Raw genomic sequence first — 19,691 nt, 5'->3', positions numbered from 1 at the left:
GAATTCCATTGCTAGAATTCCTTAGCAAATCCATGCAAGCATGTTGGTACTTATAATTTCATAAGATAAATATGAAGACACACACGCATGATTTATTGATAGAGCAGAAGCTATATATAGTGCCCTTAACTGTATTATTAAAACTGAAGGTAAATAATTGATGGAATGAAGGAAAGATACATACAACTCTGGCAGCTCTGATGGGAAGCATTCCTGTCTTGCAGTAATTAAAATCAAATACATTCTATTGGTATGTCTTTCTGGCAAAAAATTTGTTTCCTCATTTCACCTGCACGCTAAGAGACACTGTGTGTGTGGCCACAGAAGCTGTGCAGCCAGTGTGAGAGGAGTCAGGGAGGGAAAATGCTCATGGCTGTCTTGAGCCAGAACCATAAGCAGCTGTCAGACAGTCTAAGCAGCCCCAATGCTTCACCCAAACACATTCCAAGGCAAGCAGTGCCACAGCCTCCCTGCCTTACTGTCCAGCTGGGAGAACTGAACTGTGCCCATGGGGTGCATGGGAAACCATTCCCAAGTTCAGCCCCAGGAAAGCCTCAAAGGGGCAGAGAGAAATCTTCTGCTGGCACCACTGCACCTGCCCCAGCCTTCTGTAAACCTCTGGTGCTCTGATGCATGGCCTGAAGATGAACAGAAATCTAGAGATTTAAGTGCTTTCAGTGGTCATAAAGGATAAAATGTGTTTCTGGCTGTAATTTTTAAGTAGTATTGCAGCTTTCTAAAGGTTTAACACCCCCCCCCCCCCCCCAGACAGTGAAAAAGTGCTTAACTTTTTACAGCATCAGGGCACTTTGTGGTGAGTCCTTCCCAAACAGTGAGCCCACCTGGTCCAGTCCAAGCCGAGTGAGAATCTGTGCCTGTTCTCATGCTCAGAGATTTTTTTCCCAGGTAATTATTAATCTCACCAGTGCCTATTGGTATCTCAAGGGAGGGTGTCAGAGGATGGAGCAGGGCCCTTCTTGATGGTACCAAGAAATAGGACAAATAAAGAAGGGGCAGAAACGGATGCACAGGAAGTTCCACCTGCACATAAAGGAGAACTTCTTTATTGTACCTGTGACCGACAACCAGCAGGTTGTCCAGAGAGGTTGTGGAATCTCCCTCACTGGAGATATTCAAGAACCTGGATGTAATCCTGTGCCCTGTGCTCTAGGATGACCCTACTTGAGGAGGGAGGTTGGACCAGATGATCAACTGTGGTGCCTTCCAAAAATGACTCGTTCTGTAAAAAGAGCTGAAAGTTGACCAAGCACTAAAATCAATAACCAACATTAAAATCAAAGCTCCTGAAAGTTCTGACAGCTCTCTCATAGTTTCTAATAAAGCTTGGCACATATTACAAACAATAAGTCATGAATAATGAATTACAGCCATGTTCACAGAGCTTTATGCATCTGCTCTCCCAAAACACTCCCCCCGCTCTCGGGCCCGGCCACGCCCTCTGGCACAGCTCCTGCGTGGACATGAATGCGTTTCTGTGTGCACACACTCGCTGTGGGATGCAGGTGCCGGTCTTGGGACCCAGGGTAGCACCGGCGGAGCTGCCCCGGGCCGCACAAGCGCACGGCAAACCCACAGCCGCGGCTCTGGGGCCCCGCCAGGATCCGGGGGACGGGGCCGGGCGGAAGTGACGGCAGCCAGGCGGAAGCGCCGCCGGTCGGGCGGAAGCGCGGGCGGGAGCGGCGGCGCCGCGCAGGTGAGTGACGGCCGGGCAGTGACGGCCGGGCTGTGGCGGCCGCGGGGCCTCTCCTGCCTGCGGGAATCCCGCGGCGGCGGCGGGGCAGGCTGGGCCCGGCCCGGCCTCGCTCGGTGTAGCCGGCAGGGGCCCAGCACTTTGTCTTCACCCTGGTGTAAAGAGAAGCGCGGCTACGGGCTCCGCGCGGCCGCCGATCCAGTGGCCGTGCCCGCCGTGCAGGGAGGTGCTGCGGGATCTGTGCCGCTGTGTGCCTCCCTCCCTCTCTCCTTCCCTCCATGCCCCCATCAGAGAGGCCTTGCCAGGCCGAGTCTCTGTTGGCTGGTTGAGACTTGATTCAGAGTAGTTTGTGTAAGTCCATCAGGGCTGTGAACGCGGTGGGAACGCTGGCACGCATCAATTCTTCAGTGTGTTGATAGCAGCTGTTGTTTTTAATTTTATTTTGCGCTGTTCTGCTTCCTGTTTATTGCAGAGACTCTCGAGACAAGCTGGGACAGTAGCGTTTCTGTTGGCAAGGTGCTGTGTGCATGCACACGGTGTGTGCCCGACAGGCAGGGTCACAGTCACTGAGTCTTCTGTGACCAGCATGAGATGTGGAGGCTCTTTGAGGAGAATTTCTTGCAGCAGTTGACTCTTGTGGCTAGGATTTTTCATCTGTGAGGAGTGTCTTTCCAGTGTCTGCCTTCTCTGTAGCAAGTGAAAGTGTCAAGAAGACTGTTGGCCATTACAGCATTGTGTGCAGAAAGCATTTTTGTGACAGAGCAGAGAATGCATGTCACCATTTTGCAAAGGAGCCAATAATCCTGAGTGAGGCTTTCATTGCCTGCTCACCTCAAGTGGGGAAATTGTGCTTTTCCACTGGCTGCTGGGCTGCCCAGAAGAGACTGAGAGCAGAGACTCTCTGCTTCTCTTTTTAAATTCTTGCCACAACCAACAAGGTCTGAAGAGGTTAATTTGAGACACTTATTGTGACAGCAGGATCTTGTATTCCTCTTTCGCCCAAATCTGGTAACTTTATCAAAACGATGCAAAGCTGTACACTTCAGAATGGGTAAAAAGGCCTTCCCCAAGGTTCACAAATGACAGTAGCAGTCAGAGAGGATTTTTTTTAGCATCAACATATACATTCTCTTTTGATTTTGTCTGGTTCATAGATGTAACTGTCTCCCTTTGCATGTTGGGCTCTGCTGCTGAGGAAGAAAAATACACTGTAAATGCAGGCGAACCACAAGAAATTAAAAAGCCTACCAGTGTTGGATTTTATCAAGTAAGATGATAGTGTGTCCATACAGCAATCACTATGTAGTGGAGTTCAGAGGTGCTCCTAGTCGTTGGACAGCATTTCTGATCCCTTACCTGTGTTCCTAGGACAATATCTCAGTGTGTTGCTTGTGCTGACTGGCTGGAGGTCCCTCTGGGCAAACAGATGGTGTATGGTGAGCTTTTAAGTAGCCAGTTGCAAGGCTGGAGGTAACCAGGCTGCAGGATGCTGGGGTTAGTGCTGATCCTCAGGAGTTTGTTACTTTGTTAGTCCTGTGTGCTTTCTCTGAGCTCTGGTGGGTAGGAATGAGGACTCCTGACGGCCAAGGGAGTGTTGTTGATGTGCTGCATTGGCTTCCATGGGACATGGGAAAAGGTGCCCTAAGAAGAAAGCCAAGAGTTTTCCCTGCATTCATTCCGTCTGCAGGTCCCACGTGTGTTGAAGGAAAGCCTTTGAGGAAGGGGTTCCTGGAAGACCATCCCACCTGATTAACAAAGGCTGCTTGGTTGTCTTTTTGTGCTGACAGTTTTCACAAGAAACAAAGGCAGTTTGAAGGGGCTCTGTATTTTTTGATTAAGTTTTGGTAGGGAGAGACTTGGACAAGTTTATGTAGAGCTCTGTGTGGAGGAGGCTTCTTGCAGAAAGCTTAGGAGCAGTGTTTACTTCCAACTGTGTGTTTTGTGCCTGTTAAAGCAGGCATCCTCCTCTTTTGGGCTTTGAAGGCTGTGATGACAGGGCAGGGAACACTTGGCTTGGGATGCATGTTCTGCTCCTTATGGGTATCAAAGAGGGTCCAAGCAAGTGAAGTCTGGCTGTGGGAGCCCTGTTGTGGCAGCAAGCTCCAAAAATAAACAGCAAGTAGGTGTGTGCTTATGCTAGGAGTACAATGAAATGTATTTGCAAACAATTTACTGGTTTGTTGGATTGCTGGTCCCGGGCTCTGAGAATCAGATGTGGGGAGCAAGAGTCACCAATATTTTCCTGCCTGGTAGATGGGAGGTGGAGTAGTTGCCTTCCTGTTGAGTTGTCATATGCACGGTGTGAAAAAGCCTGTATAAATCTCACCGTTGTTTTTCAACCCCAAATTGGCCTGGGCAGTGAATGGAGATGCTTGGAAATAGCACAGCTTCTGCCAGTAAGGGGCCAGTGAAAGAGAATGAGAACAGGAGGTCCACATGAGGAAGAAAGACATTTTTCACTTGGGAGATCTGAGTGAGAAGGAGAGCAAACAGTGTCAGGGAGTGCATTGTTCAGCTCTATGTGGACAGTCTCTTGCATCCTGCCAGGGATCTGGAGGAGATGGTATGCTGGAGGGGGATGTTGATGTGATACTGTGCCTCTGAGATTCTTAGTTGGTATTGATAATTGAGCAACTCAAATCTGTTGGATTTGAGTTGCTCAATTATCATCTTGGACAAGATGTTACTCTGACTTTGCAAATCCCAGACCCTGTTGTTGGCATTTTGGCAGTGATGCACTTTTTGTCTGTCTTTTTACTGGCTGGATGCCATTCTGCTTCTAGCTGGCTGACAGACCTTGTGCAGGCTTGTCAAGTAGCCTTTTGTTCAGCAGCGAAGAACAGGATTCCATTTGTGTGGGACTCCCGTTTAAGTGTTTGTGTTCAGGTGATCCTGAAGTAGGGGTTTTGTGGTATGTACAGAAACGTAAGAGTGGGACAAAAATGAGTTTTCCCGTGCTGTCCCCATCCTGTCTCCAGGAAATCCAGTTCTGTTACCCATTTTCCATGATTTGGAGTCCTGTGTGAAAAGCAAGTGTGGCTGGGCTGCAAGATCAGGAAGGCAACATGCTGTCTAGACCAAAGCCTGGGGAGTCCGAGGCAGACCTGCTGCGCTTTCAGAACCAGTTCCTGGCAGCCAGAGCTTCACCTGCAGTGAAGATTGTGAAGAAAGCAGACAAGAGGAAAGGGAAGGAAGGGAACACAGATGCTGAGAGACCCCCGCTCCAGCACAGCAAAGATGTAGTCATGTTGGATGGTAAATTCGTTTGTTTCTCTGAATTATTAAGATTCTCTGTCTCTCAACCTAGTGTTGCTTTTCCCTTGCCTTTGTGCCCTTCTTTCAGTATTATTTATTCCTTAGCCTTGGAAATTGGCTTGTCCAATGCTGCTAGCATCCAGTAGGACCACCTTTGTTGCCTTGGTCCACATTCATCAGCTCTCTGTGGTACCTTGCCAGCAAGAGGTGTTTTCTGTAATTTGTGCTGTTGAACTCTCACTGCTTATTTTGCCAGCTATCCAGACCCAGTGTCTTTGAGATTTACCTCTCCTAGCTGCTCCAGTTTTCAGCCAGCAGATCTGGCTTGTTTTTGTTTTCTCTATCAATAGTAGCTGTAACACTTTTGTCATGTGCTTGATCTCAGAAGCACAAGGTGCTTTTTTAAAAGCAGCAATATAAATCTTGCAGTACTTTGTTCCAGGTAGAGGAAATATGATCTGCTTATAGCAGGTGGAAAGGAGTTTGTTCATGATCATACAAATCCCTCACATTTAACAGTTTGCAGCAGAAATATGCACTTTTATGCCTCAACACAACCTGCCAGGACAATACTTGTTTCTATACAGCCTTGCTGCTTCACTTAATACTTGCAGTGAGATCTCAGTACCCTTTCCTGCTTATGGAGCTCTTTGGAAAGACCTTGTGCCAATACATAAATAGAATCTTCAAGCATGTTTCTCTTCACTACACCCTTTAACTTAGAGACAGGGGAGTCTTAAGTGTCTTATTGCTTCCTTATCTTTATTTCTCAACAGAGGAATAAAAGGTGTATTAGGAGGCTTTGGTCTGGTATCTACTGCACAGTGGTTGTACACAATAACTTGTTTTCCTTGTTATTGCTTCCCCTCCTCAGGTTTTCCTGATACTCTCCCAGCTCTAACTCCAGTTCCTCCAAAAAAGTCCAAGATCAAAAGCGCTAGTGTCCACTTTGAGGATGAAGATCCAGAGGAAAGATTGGAGAGTCATGATCAACACATTACAGCAGTCCTCAGCAAAATTATTGTATGTCTGTCTTTTGTGTGATGATCTAGTGTTTGTTTATTTGAATGCTCTGAACTAAGCAGGGATGAAGGGCTCTGTGGCTGCATTTTATTTCTACAGTGTAATGAAGCAGCACTGTAGACCAGTGTCCTGGAGCACCATGAAAGAAAAAAGCTCTTTGGATGTATTTTTTTCTTGTCATTTAAATATAGTTTCAGATCTACCTTCCAGACCTGACAGCCTACAGGTCACACTGATTGCATGCAGGCTTATGCTGTAGTGTGGATTTGGGTGAGTTTCTGGACTCTACTGGGGATGTTCTCTGTGCTTTGCACTGGCCTAGGTTTTCCTTTATCTGATTCTTTGAGTGATGCATGGAGTTTGGCAGCCTAGTCTTTTGGAAAATAGCCTCACTTTGTCTCTTAATAAGCACAAGGTATTCTGAGCCTGATGACAGTGTGAGCTGCAGAGCAGGGAGATTTTGAGCCTGCTGTCAGTTAAATGATACATACATGTCTGGCTATTGCAATGGTTTTACAGGGTTTGAATTTTTTCTTCAGGAACGAGACACCAGTGCAGTAGCAGTGACCATGCCAGTGCCCATGGGAGACCCATTCCCAAGGACATTTCACCGCTCCGAGATAAAAAGTGAGGTAAGATTAGGAGCAGATGTTTTATGCTACCTTTGTTAACAATTAAACTTTCTCCCATTAAATCCTAATGCTTAGTGGGGCTTGGTAGTGCTCAAAATAACCAATTTAGTATGCTGAAGATTATGAGCTAGCTCAACATATCTGTGGCATTGCCACCTGAGTGAAGGAGAGGGTTCTTCTACCAAGCTGCCAACGAGTAGCTACTCCATACCCTGCAGTTAAGTAACATTGGAATCTTCTTGGTTTAGCCTTCTTCAACTAACTTTATAAAGGTGGGTCAAATCTGCAGTGCTGTAATAGAATTGATCCTGTTCTGCTTGTTTTTCTTTGAGGAGCTCTCAATCTCTGTTGCTTTGTCCACCAGGTTCTTATTGAAATCGCACCTGATTTCTCCTCCATAACATTGGAGTATGGTTGATCAGGTTATCTTTAGCAGTGCTTTTTGATTTTGACATAATTATTTTCTGAGGCTGTAAAACTGGAAGCGATGGTTGCTATTATCAGTCATTGCTGTAGTAGCAAGGACTGCTAGCTGAGTGGGAGTCAGATGCTGGGAGGTGATATGTGATTGACAGCTGTGGTTGCTTTTGAGGATGTAGCTTATTTTGAAGGACAGCTTTTTTGAAAGGTGAGAGCAATACTTTTTAAACTACCAGTTTTGCTTATCTGATGTAGAAGTGCTCAAAGCAGCTACCAAATGTTCAGACTGCCTTTTAAGCATCTTCTCTGGGCTGGAGACATGCAAGAGATTTTTTGCTTAGTCTCCTTTGGATTTCCTGTGCATCCCCTGTGCAAGGCTGTTCAGAGCCATGCCCTTCCATTATCTAGGCAAGCAACACAGTAATTTAACCAGGATTATTTTAGCACTACTCGCCCACTTTACTGTGTAGATCTCTTCACCCTGCTGCTCACTAATCACCTTATAAGAAGTCTGTTCCAAGCATGTGGTGAGCACAGTGAAGTACAGCCCATTTATACTCAGAAATCCAAGGTATTCAGCTATGCAGAGCTTCTGAACAGCAGGAAAGCTGTAACTATTGTATTTGGTGACATTTTAGATGTATTTTCCTTGCTTGAATTCACTTATAATTAATCATCTTCCTTCTCTAGATGCCAAATCATTCATGTCTTTGTCTCTCTGTCATAGCAGTAAACTGTGTGCTAAAAAATAGTCACACGTGCGCAGAAAGGGACAGGTGACTGCCAGCAACCTCCCTATATCATGTCCCAAAGTCTGATCTGAGGGTGTCTTTAGGATCACATCTATAAATTTGTTAGTGACAGGTGTGTAGGGAGACTCTGGATAGAAAAGTGAATATGTGGCTTCCCCGTTTGCAGGTGCAGCTGGGATCTGGAAAAAAAAGCATCTTTGCACAGAAGATGGCAGCAAAAAGAGCTGCTGAAAAGGCAGCGACGGCTCCCTCTGCTGCCGAGTGCGTGGAAGTACGATCAGCTGCTCCGGATGCCTTGGATCCTGTGGGATCCGTGGGCGCGGCGCCTCTCCCCGGCAGCAGGGGTGGTAAGTGGAGAAGGTTCTGCTCATCCAGCTGACCGTATTTACATAGTCTTAGTAACCATAACGTCAGCCCACCACGTTTTTAAATTAGGGTAGCATTGCTGTTCTCAGTTTTGGAATCTCAAGGTCAGTTGGAATGTCTGTATTGTGGCTATGATTTGAAATGGTCTGAGATGCAAACAAAAAATTCTAAGGAGAAAATTCTGAGATGGTTCTAAAAATTTGGTTCGCTTTCTCTCTGGTTTCATTTTTACTTCACACAGGGAGCTAGATTTATTTTTCAAGATTCTTGTCCCCCTTTTCCTTTCTGTTTTGTTATATGTAAAGTTTTTCTTGTTTCTACAGTGAAATCACTGATTTCGACAATTTTGGGAAGAGGGTGGTTCTGTGTTGAAAGTGTTTGAGACCACTGTGATGTGGGTTCTCACTCCTACTGAAATGTTTGAAAGCTCAGTTTTCTGTCACCAGATCTGCTGCCATGAGACTGTGGCTTTGCTCCATAAGGAATGCTGTGAAGCAGTGCTGATGAGTCACTGCCACCTCCAACAGTTACTTGTCTGACAGCAACGTGACAAGGAAAGATGAAGTCAGTTCAACTGCTACCAGCATCTCCAGGCTTTTTTTTTATTTGTGTTGTCTGGGGCAGTCCAGTTTTCTTAGGAGCACCCTGTGTCTGGGTTTTACCCTGACATGCTCTTTTTCACATTGAAATAGAGGCAAGATGTCATTTGAAGATTATCACCGTTAGGCTCAGGTTTGTGTCAGCCGTGCCCCCTGTTAGAGAATTGGTAAGAGAACTGCCAGGTGTGCTGTGTGTGCACAAGCCCACCATCCAGGTCACTATACTGTGCTTAGTGTATGTCCTATTATAATTGGACATGTATAATTCTGTCTGAGAAAGCTGAAGGGGAAATAGAGCAGCCATATAGCTATCATCCTCTTGAACATGAACACTTCTAAACTGTAATAGCATGACAGAGAGACTACAAAATGCCTTTGCCTCTTCAGCCAGACTGTTGTGGCAGGATCATTAGAAGCAAGAGAAGAGGGGGAGCTTAACTTCTTGTAGTAACAACATATTTGTTTGTTGTAATACTTAGTTTAATTGCTGGTGGTGGGAAGTATGCTGAAGCTTTTGCCGGGTCACCCTGTCTTATCTCTTTCTGCTCAATATGCACAACAACTGTGGTAATGACATCAAATCTTCCTGGTGTTATGTTGAAAGTCATTGCTGCTGTTTGAACAGGGATTTGATGCTTTCAGGGCTGGCTGGTTATGGGCATAGGGATGGTCCAAGTCTATGTGGAGCATATGAATAAAACATAAGCAATAAAGTTGCAAAGTCAGATCCTTGTATAGTGGGTTACAGAAGAGCAGGAGGGTCTCACACTGACCAAAGGAGCATGTTACCTGGTGCAATGGTTAAATGAAATGAACATTTAAAATGGATTTAGATCAGATGATAAAGGAGACTCAGTTTTGTTCAGAGTATGAAGAATGTCCCTTGCTGTAACTTCTAATATGTTTAACCCTTGAAGGTGAGTATAGGACATTGTTAGAAGCAAACATGCCTGTGTTGAGAATTGATCCTTTATCATCTGGAAGCTGGTTTACCTCATGTAATTCTCTGTCTTACTCAGCAACTATTTACTAGGTCATGGTTCAGCTGACATACAAATGTGGGTTCAGGCATTCCTGGGCAGAGAAATAATCTAGTATTCACTAGGCTGGAAGAATGCTCTGATGCATCAGTTGTGAATTATGCTGCAGTTTACCTTTTCATGCTGTTGCTTTGCATTAAAGAAACATAATTCCTTTCCCCTGCCATCTTCCTCAAGCTCCCAAAGAAACAAGCTTGAAATTATGTCAACATGTTTGTTGTGACATGGGATGAAAGCACAAATGGTTTAGTTTTGTTTGAAGTTAAGCTAAACTTCTTTACTCCTATTCTAACTTTACTACCAAGGTAGGGAAAAAAAAAAAACAAAAGAAATTATGCAAGCCTGTTAATGACAGAGTTGAGATTTATTCATGATGCTGTAGACAGAGATCACTAACTGCTTTCTCTGCTGCTTCTTATAGATAAAGATGATGACCTTTTGACCTCTCAGCGTCCTTGTCTCATAACGGGAGAGGGTCTTGGAAGCCAAAAGAGTGAGGAGGAAGCTCAAGCTATTCACAAAGAGAACTTGGAGAAGCTGCAGTCCATGTCTGAGGAAGAGATCCTGCAGGAGCAGGCAAGGCTTCTGGCTCAGCTGGGTATGTGTTTCCCAGGGTCAGCTCTAGAGTTGAGACAACTTATTGAATGTGTAGGTGTCCCAGAGTCTTAGCAAATTCACAGGTCAACGATGGGAACTTGGAATTCCTGCTCATTCCATATGTGGATAATCTTGCTTCCATGTCATGTCAATAGCTTATGAGTAAGAACTAAGTGTGAAGAAATTAAATAGTGTTTATTCTTCAGTGAGGGTTGGTTTGGCTTAAGTCTTTCTTGTCACCCCTCTGCTGTGGGTTAAGATGATCCATGAACTTTATTGGCTTGCACTCCAAATACATGGTTGCACATAAATGTTTAAGGTCCTAAAATGTAGTTTTTTTGAAGCTGATAAGAAACAGTGTCATAGCAATGCTGAGGTGAGAAAGAATCCTTGGTCTTCCCCTCCAAAATACCTAAAACTCAGGCCAGAACTGTCAGTACCCGGATAGGGAGAACATATGGGCATGTGGGAGATTACAATTCAAACCTATACTTGTAGAGCAGAAAAACTTGAAATTAGCCTTGACTTTTAGAAAAAGTGTTTTAATTTTCACACTGTTGGGTACAGGCATATTCTAGCAGGGGTCTGGTCTCTGGTTTGGAGCCCTGTCCACAATGGTGCTCTGAGAATGCCTGTCACTGGCAGCTGATGACAAGGTAGAGGAGAGCACTGAATGTGGTGTGTTTGATAAGACTTCATGTGATCTGGGCTACTGCAACACTTGCTGGCGTTAGTTTGATTAATTTATATGCTCAGGAAGAGCAGATGTACAGATGTAGGTGGCAGACAAGGATTTTTTAAATTCTCATGATTTCAGGTCCTCTAGCATCAAATTTAGATATGAGTGGCATTTTAGATGCATAAGTCTCTTGTAGGTTCAGCTTAAAGATCATATTAATTATCTTGACTTCATTGCAAGCAACATGGGTATAACTGGAAAGGTGGCAGAGGAACTACACAAAATAATTGCAGCCAGAATGTTTGGGTACATCCTTCATTCAGACACCCAAGTATTTTATTTGGCTTCACTGCTTATAACAATGGCATGTGTATGAAAAATAGCCTGATTACATACTTGCTTCTCGTGAGTGATTTGTGATTTTTTTGCTCCTTGTCCCCACCACTCTGTCCTTTGGGATATTAGTGAAGTGAATACTTAAAGAGTTGAAAAAGGATGGGATGTATTGTAAGTATTTTTCAACAAGATTTTCTGAAGCAATGCATTTTTATATGCCTTGTAGATTACAATAGTAGATACTTTAGTCTTTTGAGGCCTTAAAGAAACTGGGAGTAATTTTGGAATTCCCAGAATATCTGTGGGTAGAGAATTATACATGATGAAACACACCTAAACTAAATTGCTGACTTACAGATGGATTTAGGAGCTGGACAGGCACAGAGCTGTGAATTAAGGAGACTTTCTCCAAATTTGGGAGTGTGAATGATTTGTGCATGTTAAATGCTGTCCAGTCCGTGAATTAACTTCTTGGTTATGAAGCAGATGATACTCCGTGGTGTGAAGTATGAGAATGGGTACATAGTTCTGTGCTGGGCAGTGTCTTATTGTTGGTACTGTGCTGGTTTTGTTGGTGGAGACTCTGGACAGAACTAGGCTTAGTTTTTGATATACTGTGCACAGATTGACATCAGTGACTTTTTTGTCACTGTGTGAAATGATTAAATAATGAATACAGTCTTTCCTTGCTCTGTACAGTGAAGTGCAAGAAAGTGAGAGCTCTTGCCTGCATTCAGAAAAAATAGGAATACTTTAATGAGACTGGGCTGAATGCCTGTTCTTCACCAAGGACAGTTTAAACTGCATCATTGAGGAGAATGTGCAGCAATCATGAGTGTGGGATAGATGTTTCAGAGACATGGGAGTCATTTTTCAGATGACTTATCTCAGGTACAGAGCATTTCTCAACTGCTTGTCCTTTGTCCTCCAAAGAATAAATAACCACTGTAGGTGTTACGTTCTACTTTATATATCTCTGACACAGCTTACTGGAGTAATTCTGTACCTTGTTGAGGCACAATGCTCAATCTCTCACTGTTCACCTCTGGCATAAGCATCCCAACACCATCTTCTGGAGAGGAGTGTTCAGAGACAGTGCACTCCATCCAAAATGATGTGGGATATCTGTAGCAGATCTGAAAGTAAAATTATGATCTTAGAGCCATATGAACATAATCTGTCTTTCAAAACACATCTACCTCCCAAATGTTTCTCTTCAAAGCATGAAGAGAATGGCTGTGTCTTTTTTCTGGGTGTTGTCAGACCATAATTGGAATGGAGAGTCAGTTCAGGACAATCAAAGATCACGTTGTAACACAATATCTGAGCTATGACTTGCAGTTCTACTGCAATTCAATAAAGATTAGGTAATTCTTTTTGTGGGGTCTGTCGTGTGTATTCTTCTCGTGTTCAGATTGATGCCACTGGCAGGGACCACAGAACAGAATTTTCTCCACAGTTTATAGTCATGCTTAGATGTCCCATTTGAGTGGCAGTGAGGGGAAAAGAAGCAGTTATCTTTATTTGTAAGTTGGGAAAATAGAATTTTTGTGGTTGCTTTACCCTGAAAGACATTTGTCAGTTCTTTCTCTGGTGTCTCCTCACCAGACAGTTACACCCACCTTATGTGTCTAAGGGGTCATGAAGCAGTGGAGGGCCTCAGTTTGAAGAGAAGTGACAGCTGGTAAGAGAAAGAGGACATGTAGAAAAGACTGGAACATAAATAGCAGGAGCTATAGGCATGTGAAGTATTTTGAGACTTTCTGTCACATCTCTGTCTGTCTCTTTGTCAATACTTGCAGATCCCAGTTTAGTTGCTTTCTTGAAATCACAACGTGGTAATAATGAAGGCCAGAAAAAGGAATTAAAAATGGAACTGAACAGACCGGAGGAGTTTGTGGAATCTCTGCCTGTGGCTCAGCATGGTGTAAGATCATCTCTTTCCATGCAGGAGTCAGGTCTGGAAGAATGTGTAAGGAAGGAAGAAAATATGAAGGTAGAAATCATGGGTAAGAAACAAAGTGCATATTGTTAATTTTCTGAGCAGAAATATAAGATTTGTGTAGTGTTTACATCAATCTACTTTGTAGTGATCCAAATCTGAATTTTATGATTATATTTAAAAAATATGTATTTTGGGTTAAAAAAAGACATCTCTAGATGGGCTCCACAAATTAGAAAGGTGGTACACTATGTAATGAAAGTGGCCTGTTCATAGGGAGATCTTTTTTTTTGAAATTTGTTCTAAGGCCTCTCAAGGGAAAATGTGTGTTAAACTAGGCATCATTGCTCTTCTGTTCAGTCATGTGAACAAGGAAACAGAAGAGTGTAGTAGTGAGATTCAGCTGGTGCCTGAATAATTTCTTTTAACTGGTACTGGTTGGAGACAAGAGAGTGTTGGGTAGGTAAGGGTTAACAATTTGTTCACAGGATAGCACAAGAGATGACAGTCACTCTCACTTCAGGGAAATTGCTCATACAGAGCATGTATGTCTTAGTGTGACATTGCTCCTGATGGCCCCACTCTGTGTCTTGTATCTCAGAAGCCACCCAGTGATTTTCACAGAACAGGGTTCTTTTCTTTGTGCTTTGGATGGAGGGGGAAGCACTAAGGTGTAGAATGTCCTGCTTTTCATGGAGTGCTACTGAACTATTGCCTCCTATGACAGAACCTTTTAATGCTCAATATGTGCCTGTATGAGGAGAAAGCTGCTTTCTCTCCAGTAGCTAGAGCAACCCCATATATTCTCATGGCACAGAATGGACTAGCTTTCCATTTAGGCTTCTGCTCTTACTGTTGCTTTCCTCACTGCATTTTTTCTTTAGCAATTTCATTTTCTCTGTTGTGATTTTTAAGCTTCCATTGTCATTTCCCCTCTACTTTTGTTCCTAACATACTTGTCCCGCAATTTCATGTCAATTTTTGCTTTTCTCCATCTCTTGATCCTCTCTTCTAATGCATCCTTTGTGTTCCAGTGTAACCTGTAGAGTGATTAAAGAAGTCTCTGAGTCACTTTGGGATTTCAGCTTGATGTTTGCAAGGGATAACAAGTATTTACCATTTTCTTGCTGAGAGGGATGAGTCTGTCAGTGTATATGTGTGTGTATACATGTGCACGAGAAGTAAAGCTCAGCCTCTTTTGAGGAAGACACTTCACTGAACAGTCCTTTTGCAGTTTCTCCCCAAGTTTTACTTTTCCACAAATCCATCTTAATTAAAGGGACTATTTTTAGTTCTTTTTAGTCCCAGAACAACTGAGTGCATAAATAGCACCAGGTCAAGTGACATCTTTTCATCTCCTGAGAGCAATAGAAGCATGTTTTTCAGCCTGTAATGGTAATAATAGTAATGCTCTTGGGAATAGCTGAGTGTTTAAAACATTCTGAGCTGACATCTTTTGCCTCCTATAGAAGACAGCACAGAAAAAAAAGAGGAGTTTTTCCAGGATATTTGGAACAGCAAAGGGTGAGCTGAAACACAGTTAAAAAAACAAGGGAAGCCTTTTCAGTACCTTAGTTTATGCCTGCAGCCCATCTTGGCCATTAGGAGATGTAAAAATTAATTTGACATTAGCACTTATTGTTGGAATTTCAACATCTGTTTATACTCAGAAGTAAATGCAGCATGAATAGCCCAGCAGAAATGGTCACACTGAATTTTTGGTGATGACACAAAGCAGTAAGATTGCTGAAAAGTCAAACCCACCTCTAATGACATAAAAGGCTACTGTTTCTTAGATGCAAAATAGGGAAACCTTTATCCAGCAACTTGTAACCTTATCAAATGGAAAAGTAAATTCTGTCACTGAGAGAAAAGAGGAAGCAAAGCAAAAAGAGGAGAGGTTGACTGGTAGCCTTTAATGTAACCCAAGTCTGAGAAAGTTCAGTGCAAATGTTGCATTCACACTGCCAGCTTGTGCTTCTGTAAAGGAATTTCTCAGTAACAGTCTGCTGATGCCTTGAAATACATATCCATCTTTTCTTGTTGACAAGATCATTGTACTAAGGGCTTCTAGTAACATGCATGATCTTATTCATAAAATGATTAGCTCAACCCTGTCAATTTAGTGATTAATAGAGAAAACATTTTATTAAATTATAAATGTCGATATATTTTGTTTTTCTGCTGATTCTATTTCCTCTCATGTTGCATCTACCACCCACAAACATTCCACTTTGGTACATTTCAGATGCTTTTTCCTTCACTTCAATTAAAATGCATGCTGAGCCTTTGGCTGAAATTCTGCAGAACAGCTTTCTGGCTGAGCAAGATAACTCTGTGCTTGGTTCCTTGCCTGATTCAGTACCACATTGATCATAAGGGTAAAGCTTCATTCTGGAGAGGATGAGTGCCCTTCTTGAAAGTTTATCTGCTAATTGGAAGAAAGTAAAAGGTTAAGTTTCAGGCCAGTTATCAGCAGGAAAAGATCTGATGAAAGAAGAGCATCTCTGTGGGACTCGTTGTTCCTTGCAAGAGAAGACCGACCGGAGTGCTAGGATTAATAACTGCAATGCAGATGAGTTCTGGGCTGCTCCAGCAGGAGTGATGCTAATGCTTTCCATGCCCTTAGGGGCTGCCTGTTACTGTCCTTACACGTGCTTTGTTTTGAGATAGCAAAAACTTCTTAGCTCATCTCTTCATATTTTGGTTTGGGGTAGTATCCTAGTAGCAAAGCCTTACCTCTGCTGGTTAAATCTCTCTGGTCTCTTCACTTGTGAGATTCTTCCACATGGTGATGTGTCTCTTTCCTAGGGCAGCTGTTGTGATGTCAGGCACGAATGTCTTGTTTCTCAAATTCTTTTTAGTCAAAGCTCTTTATAAAGCTAAATTAGTAATTTCTTCCTTTAGTATTTGCACCTTTGAAATTCTTGTTCAACTGTCCAGTTTCCCCACTGAGTTGTCTGTGGAAAGCTGTGCAAATTTTCAGCTGTTTTGATCTTTTCTTCCCAAGCTGATGTCTTTGAGCCTTTAGGGAGGAATACTGGATGGCAGCATCACAAATGCAACCAAAGCACAAATATTGAGCTGCCTTCAGTGTATCTAGGCTAAAATCTTGCTGGGTTCCTGTAATTTTCTGGGACTCTGCTTTAATACTTTTCAATTTCATGTCCCCCTTAACACTGTCTTTCTTGAGTGATACTAGTTTCCTTTCTCAAAAGTACGGCTGATAGTAATTTTTCTGCACTGGTTCTGATAATTTTGCCTTACTTGTGTCCTGACTTCTGTTCAACTTCTCCTAAATTAGCATTGTCTGAATTTCATTACTGTGCTGTTTACTTCCTCTTCTTGCTCTAGATGAAAATAGCTTTAAACCTTTGATGTTTATGCATTAGACAATAGTCAGTTTGAAAATTGTTTTCTTTTTATTTTACATAATCTTATATTTGATACAGTATTTAAGCTGAGTAGCTTGGCAAAGAAGGAATAGTATTTCCTTCATCTCTGCCTTGGATGGTAAGACTGACATTTCTTTCTTCCCACACAAAGATGATGATCTGCCTGTGAAGCCCAGGAAGGAGTGGATTCACATGGACAATGTAGAATTTGAGAAGCTAGAATGGATGAAAGATTTGCCCTCACCTCGGCAGAAGAAAACCAAAAAGGTTTGAAAGCAGAAACTGATACTTTTTGCATGTTTGTGTCTGGATCATGCTTCTCAGCAGTAACAGTTTTGAAGGCTTCAAAAACAAGTCCTCTGGCTGCTCAGTCTGTGGACTTTCATCAGGTTGAAAGATTCCCCATTTTCTTTCACAGAATGGGATGATACAGGATTAGTTCAATCTGTAGCAACTAAGGAGAGCTAGGAAGTGAGAGTCTAGCCATTGTAATCTGGGATGAAACAGGTGTAAAACTGAGAAAAAAGGAAAGATGGGGTATATTTTTAAAAAAGAATTTGAGGCCTGAGGAGTTTTTGAACTGTTATTTTCTGGCAGGTGATGTAAAAAGTGTTATTTTAAGAGATGAATTGAGTGGACAGCAATAGAAATAATAGTTTTCTCCCTCCACCCTTTTGCCATAGGGAATGCAAGCTCGATTCAGTTTAAAGGGAGAATTGATTCCTGCGGATGCGGATTTGCCAACACATCTGGGCTTGCACCATCACGGAGAAGAGGCAGAGGTAGGTGGGTGTAATATAATAGAAAAGGTACCCACATTTCTGTTTTCTGTGTTAGATTTTGTAGATTCCTTTTGTATCAAGCTTTTCAGTGACAAAAGGCCCTTCTGAAAGTGCAGTAATTTTTCTTTAGAAACAAACTCCTGAAGACAAGTTGTGTCTGCATGCATGAACTGCATTATTTCCAGAAAACTGTTGATGCTTTTTCTCTTTAATGCTATTAAAGTTCTGTGGTGTTGGAAAAAGGTGCACATACTTCCTTTGCTTAAGAAGTTCACTTTTCTCCTGTGACATCTAAGATTAGAATCTCTTCTGCAATTGCCACAAAGCGGCAAACAACATTGGCTTGCAATTTATCTTCCTTTATGCAGTGTGTTACAGGTAATCTTATTTTAAGGGGCCTGTTTTTAGCTGTAGCTGAGGGTGTTTTTTGGTTTCTTTTTGTTTCCCCCTGCCATTTAGAGAGCTGGTTATTCTCTGCAAGAGCTCTTTCATCTGTCTCGCAGCCAAGTTACACAACAGAGGACACTGGCTCTACAGGTCTTAGGTCGTATTGTTCAAAGGGTAAGTCACTTCAAGGAATTTCTCTCCATAACTCAAGCTTCTGGTGGATCAGGGCCCAGATTCTCTGGTACTAGTTGTTTGTTTTCTGCTGTTCTGCTGTTCAGTGAAGATGAGCAAAGTCACCAACAGGGCATTCTGTTCCACTGAGGATCCTTACTGTTAGATAAGCTAAGTGTTGGGATGTAACAAACTGAGATGCAGGTTTCTCTGGATAATTCCAGAGTATTGTTCTCCCAACAGGTTGTTTCAGGTGCTGTTCAGCAGCAGTGGTGTAATTTCAGTTCTCTTATTAATTTGGATGCACATTGATTTTTTAAAATGTTATTTTTGTGACAAGCCTATTCTTGGCATTGACCCTTTCACTCCTGTTGTCTGAGCCAGCTTCATGATGTGCATTTTCTGTAGGAGGTGAGAAAGAGCCAAGCCTACTCATAGAGCAATGTGCCAAGGGGAGAAAGCAAAATGAATACTTCAGTGCACATTTCTACCTAACTTTTGGGGGAAGTGCTAACATTCCCTCTAATGGCACTGGAATAGAGAAGAAGGAACTTGGTGGTTTTGAGAAAGGTGATGGAGCAGAACACAATGAAGTCAAAAGATGAGTGCAGACTTTAGAAAGGAGGGTTTCTTGCACTAAGGAACTGTAATTGTGTTTTTCTGTAGAATGAATGGAGGATAAACTATAGGAAGAATAACCTTCACACAGTTCAGCAGCTTTACAGTAGAAGTGGAAAGAGGCAAAGATGTAAAATGTTGAGATGTGACAGCCCAGAGATGTATCCAGCTGAGATGACACAGCCTTAACCATGGCTCTGTCTGGCACTTTCCAGGCCAGGGCTGGCGAGTTTGCTTCCTCGTTGAAGGGCAGCGTTCTGCGTCTGCTGCTTGATGCTGGCTTTCTCTTCTTGCTGCGCTTCTCGCTGGATGATGCAGTGGAAAATGTCATGGCAGCATCTGTTGGTGCTCTCCAGGCTCTGCTGGTGTCACTTGATGATGAGGTAAGATCATCACTCAGAGCCTGGGTTTGATTTAGGCTGAGCTGTTTACAGGGATCAGAATGAGAAGACACATTGTAAGTAGCTTGAACAAAGGTTTACTGGACATGTTAGCTTAATGGTGAGTAGAATTTGTCATTGCTGTCCTTTGAGACAGATGATGGAGTGTGTTATCCCAGTTTGAGGGATTCAGGTATCTTTTTTTCTCACTGTTTGAATTACCTCTGCCCTATGATTAAATTCAGTGCATGCTGATGAGTTTCTTCTTTTTATATCTTTGCAACCTAGATCAGATCACCACTAATGTATATGTAGAATTTTTAAAAATATGTTCCCTTAGGTTGTTATTTCATAGTTTTTCTGCTTCTTAACAGATTAAATATTCTCCGTGCTTTCCTTTATGCCTCATAATAATGCTGTTCTCTTTTTCTCTCATTGTTCATTTTCTGATGTTCCCATGCGTTTTTGAACACTGATGCATACCTAATTTTGCCTGCTCCTGTGTTTATTTTCTCACTGATGCTTTTTCACCTGTTAGAAGGTTGACTTCTTGTAGATTTTCGGGGCTACTGGACAGCCTAGAGCAGCCAGATTAAGATGTACTCC

At 42.8% G+C, this 19,691-nt stretch overlaps 1 protein-coding gene across 1 annotated transcript in view; it reads left to right on the top strand.

Annotated features, from left to right (window-relative positions):
- Window positions 1-4,694: 4,694 nt before the first annotated feature.
- RPAP1 (RNA polymerase II associated protein 1) overlaps window positions 4,695-19,691 on the top strand; it is a 35,853-nt gene continuing 20,856 nt past the window's right edge. The window contains exons 1-10 of the mRNA XM_066552523.1: window positions 4,695-4,966; window positions 5,841-5,989; window positions 6,529-6,621; window positions 7,960-8,140; window positions 10,220-10,396; window positions 13,213-13,419; window positions 16,899-17,014; window positions 17,431-17,529; window positions 17,989-18,090; window positions 18,921-19,088. Coding sequence (XP_066408620.1) covers window positions 4,777-4,966; window positions 5,841-5,989; window positions 6,529-6,621; window positions 7,960-8,140; window positions 10,220-10,396; window positions 13,213-13,419; window positions 16,899-17,014; window positions 17,431-17,529; window positions 17,989-18,090; window positions 18,921-19,088 — 1,482 coding nt within the window. The 5' untranslated portion in view covers window positions 4,695-4,776. The remainder of the gene's footprint in view (window positions 4,967-5,840; window positions 5,990-6,528; window positions 6,622-7,959; window positions 8,141-10,219; window positions 10,397-13,212; window positions 13,420-16,898; window positions 17,015-17,430; window positions 17,530-17,988; window positions 18,091-18,920; window positions 19,089-19,691) is intronic.

This window comes from Molothrus aeneus, chromosome 6 (assembly GCF_037042795.1).
Source record: "Molothrus aeneus isolate 106 chromosome 6, BPBGC_Maene_1.0, whole genome shotgun sequence".
Taxonomy (NCBI): Eukaryota; Metazoa; Chordata; class Aves; order Passeriformes; family Icteridae; genus Molothrus; species Molothrus aeneus.
The sequence above is the reverse complement of the archived record's forward strand: the minus strand, read 5'-3'. Positions and strand labels throughout refer to the sequence as shown.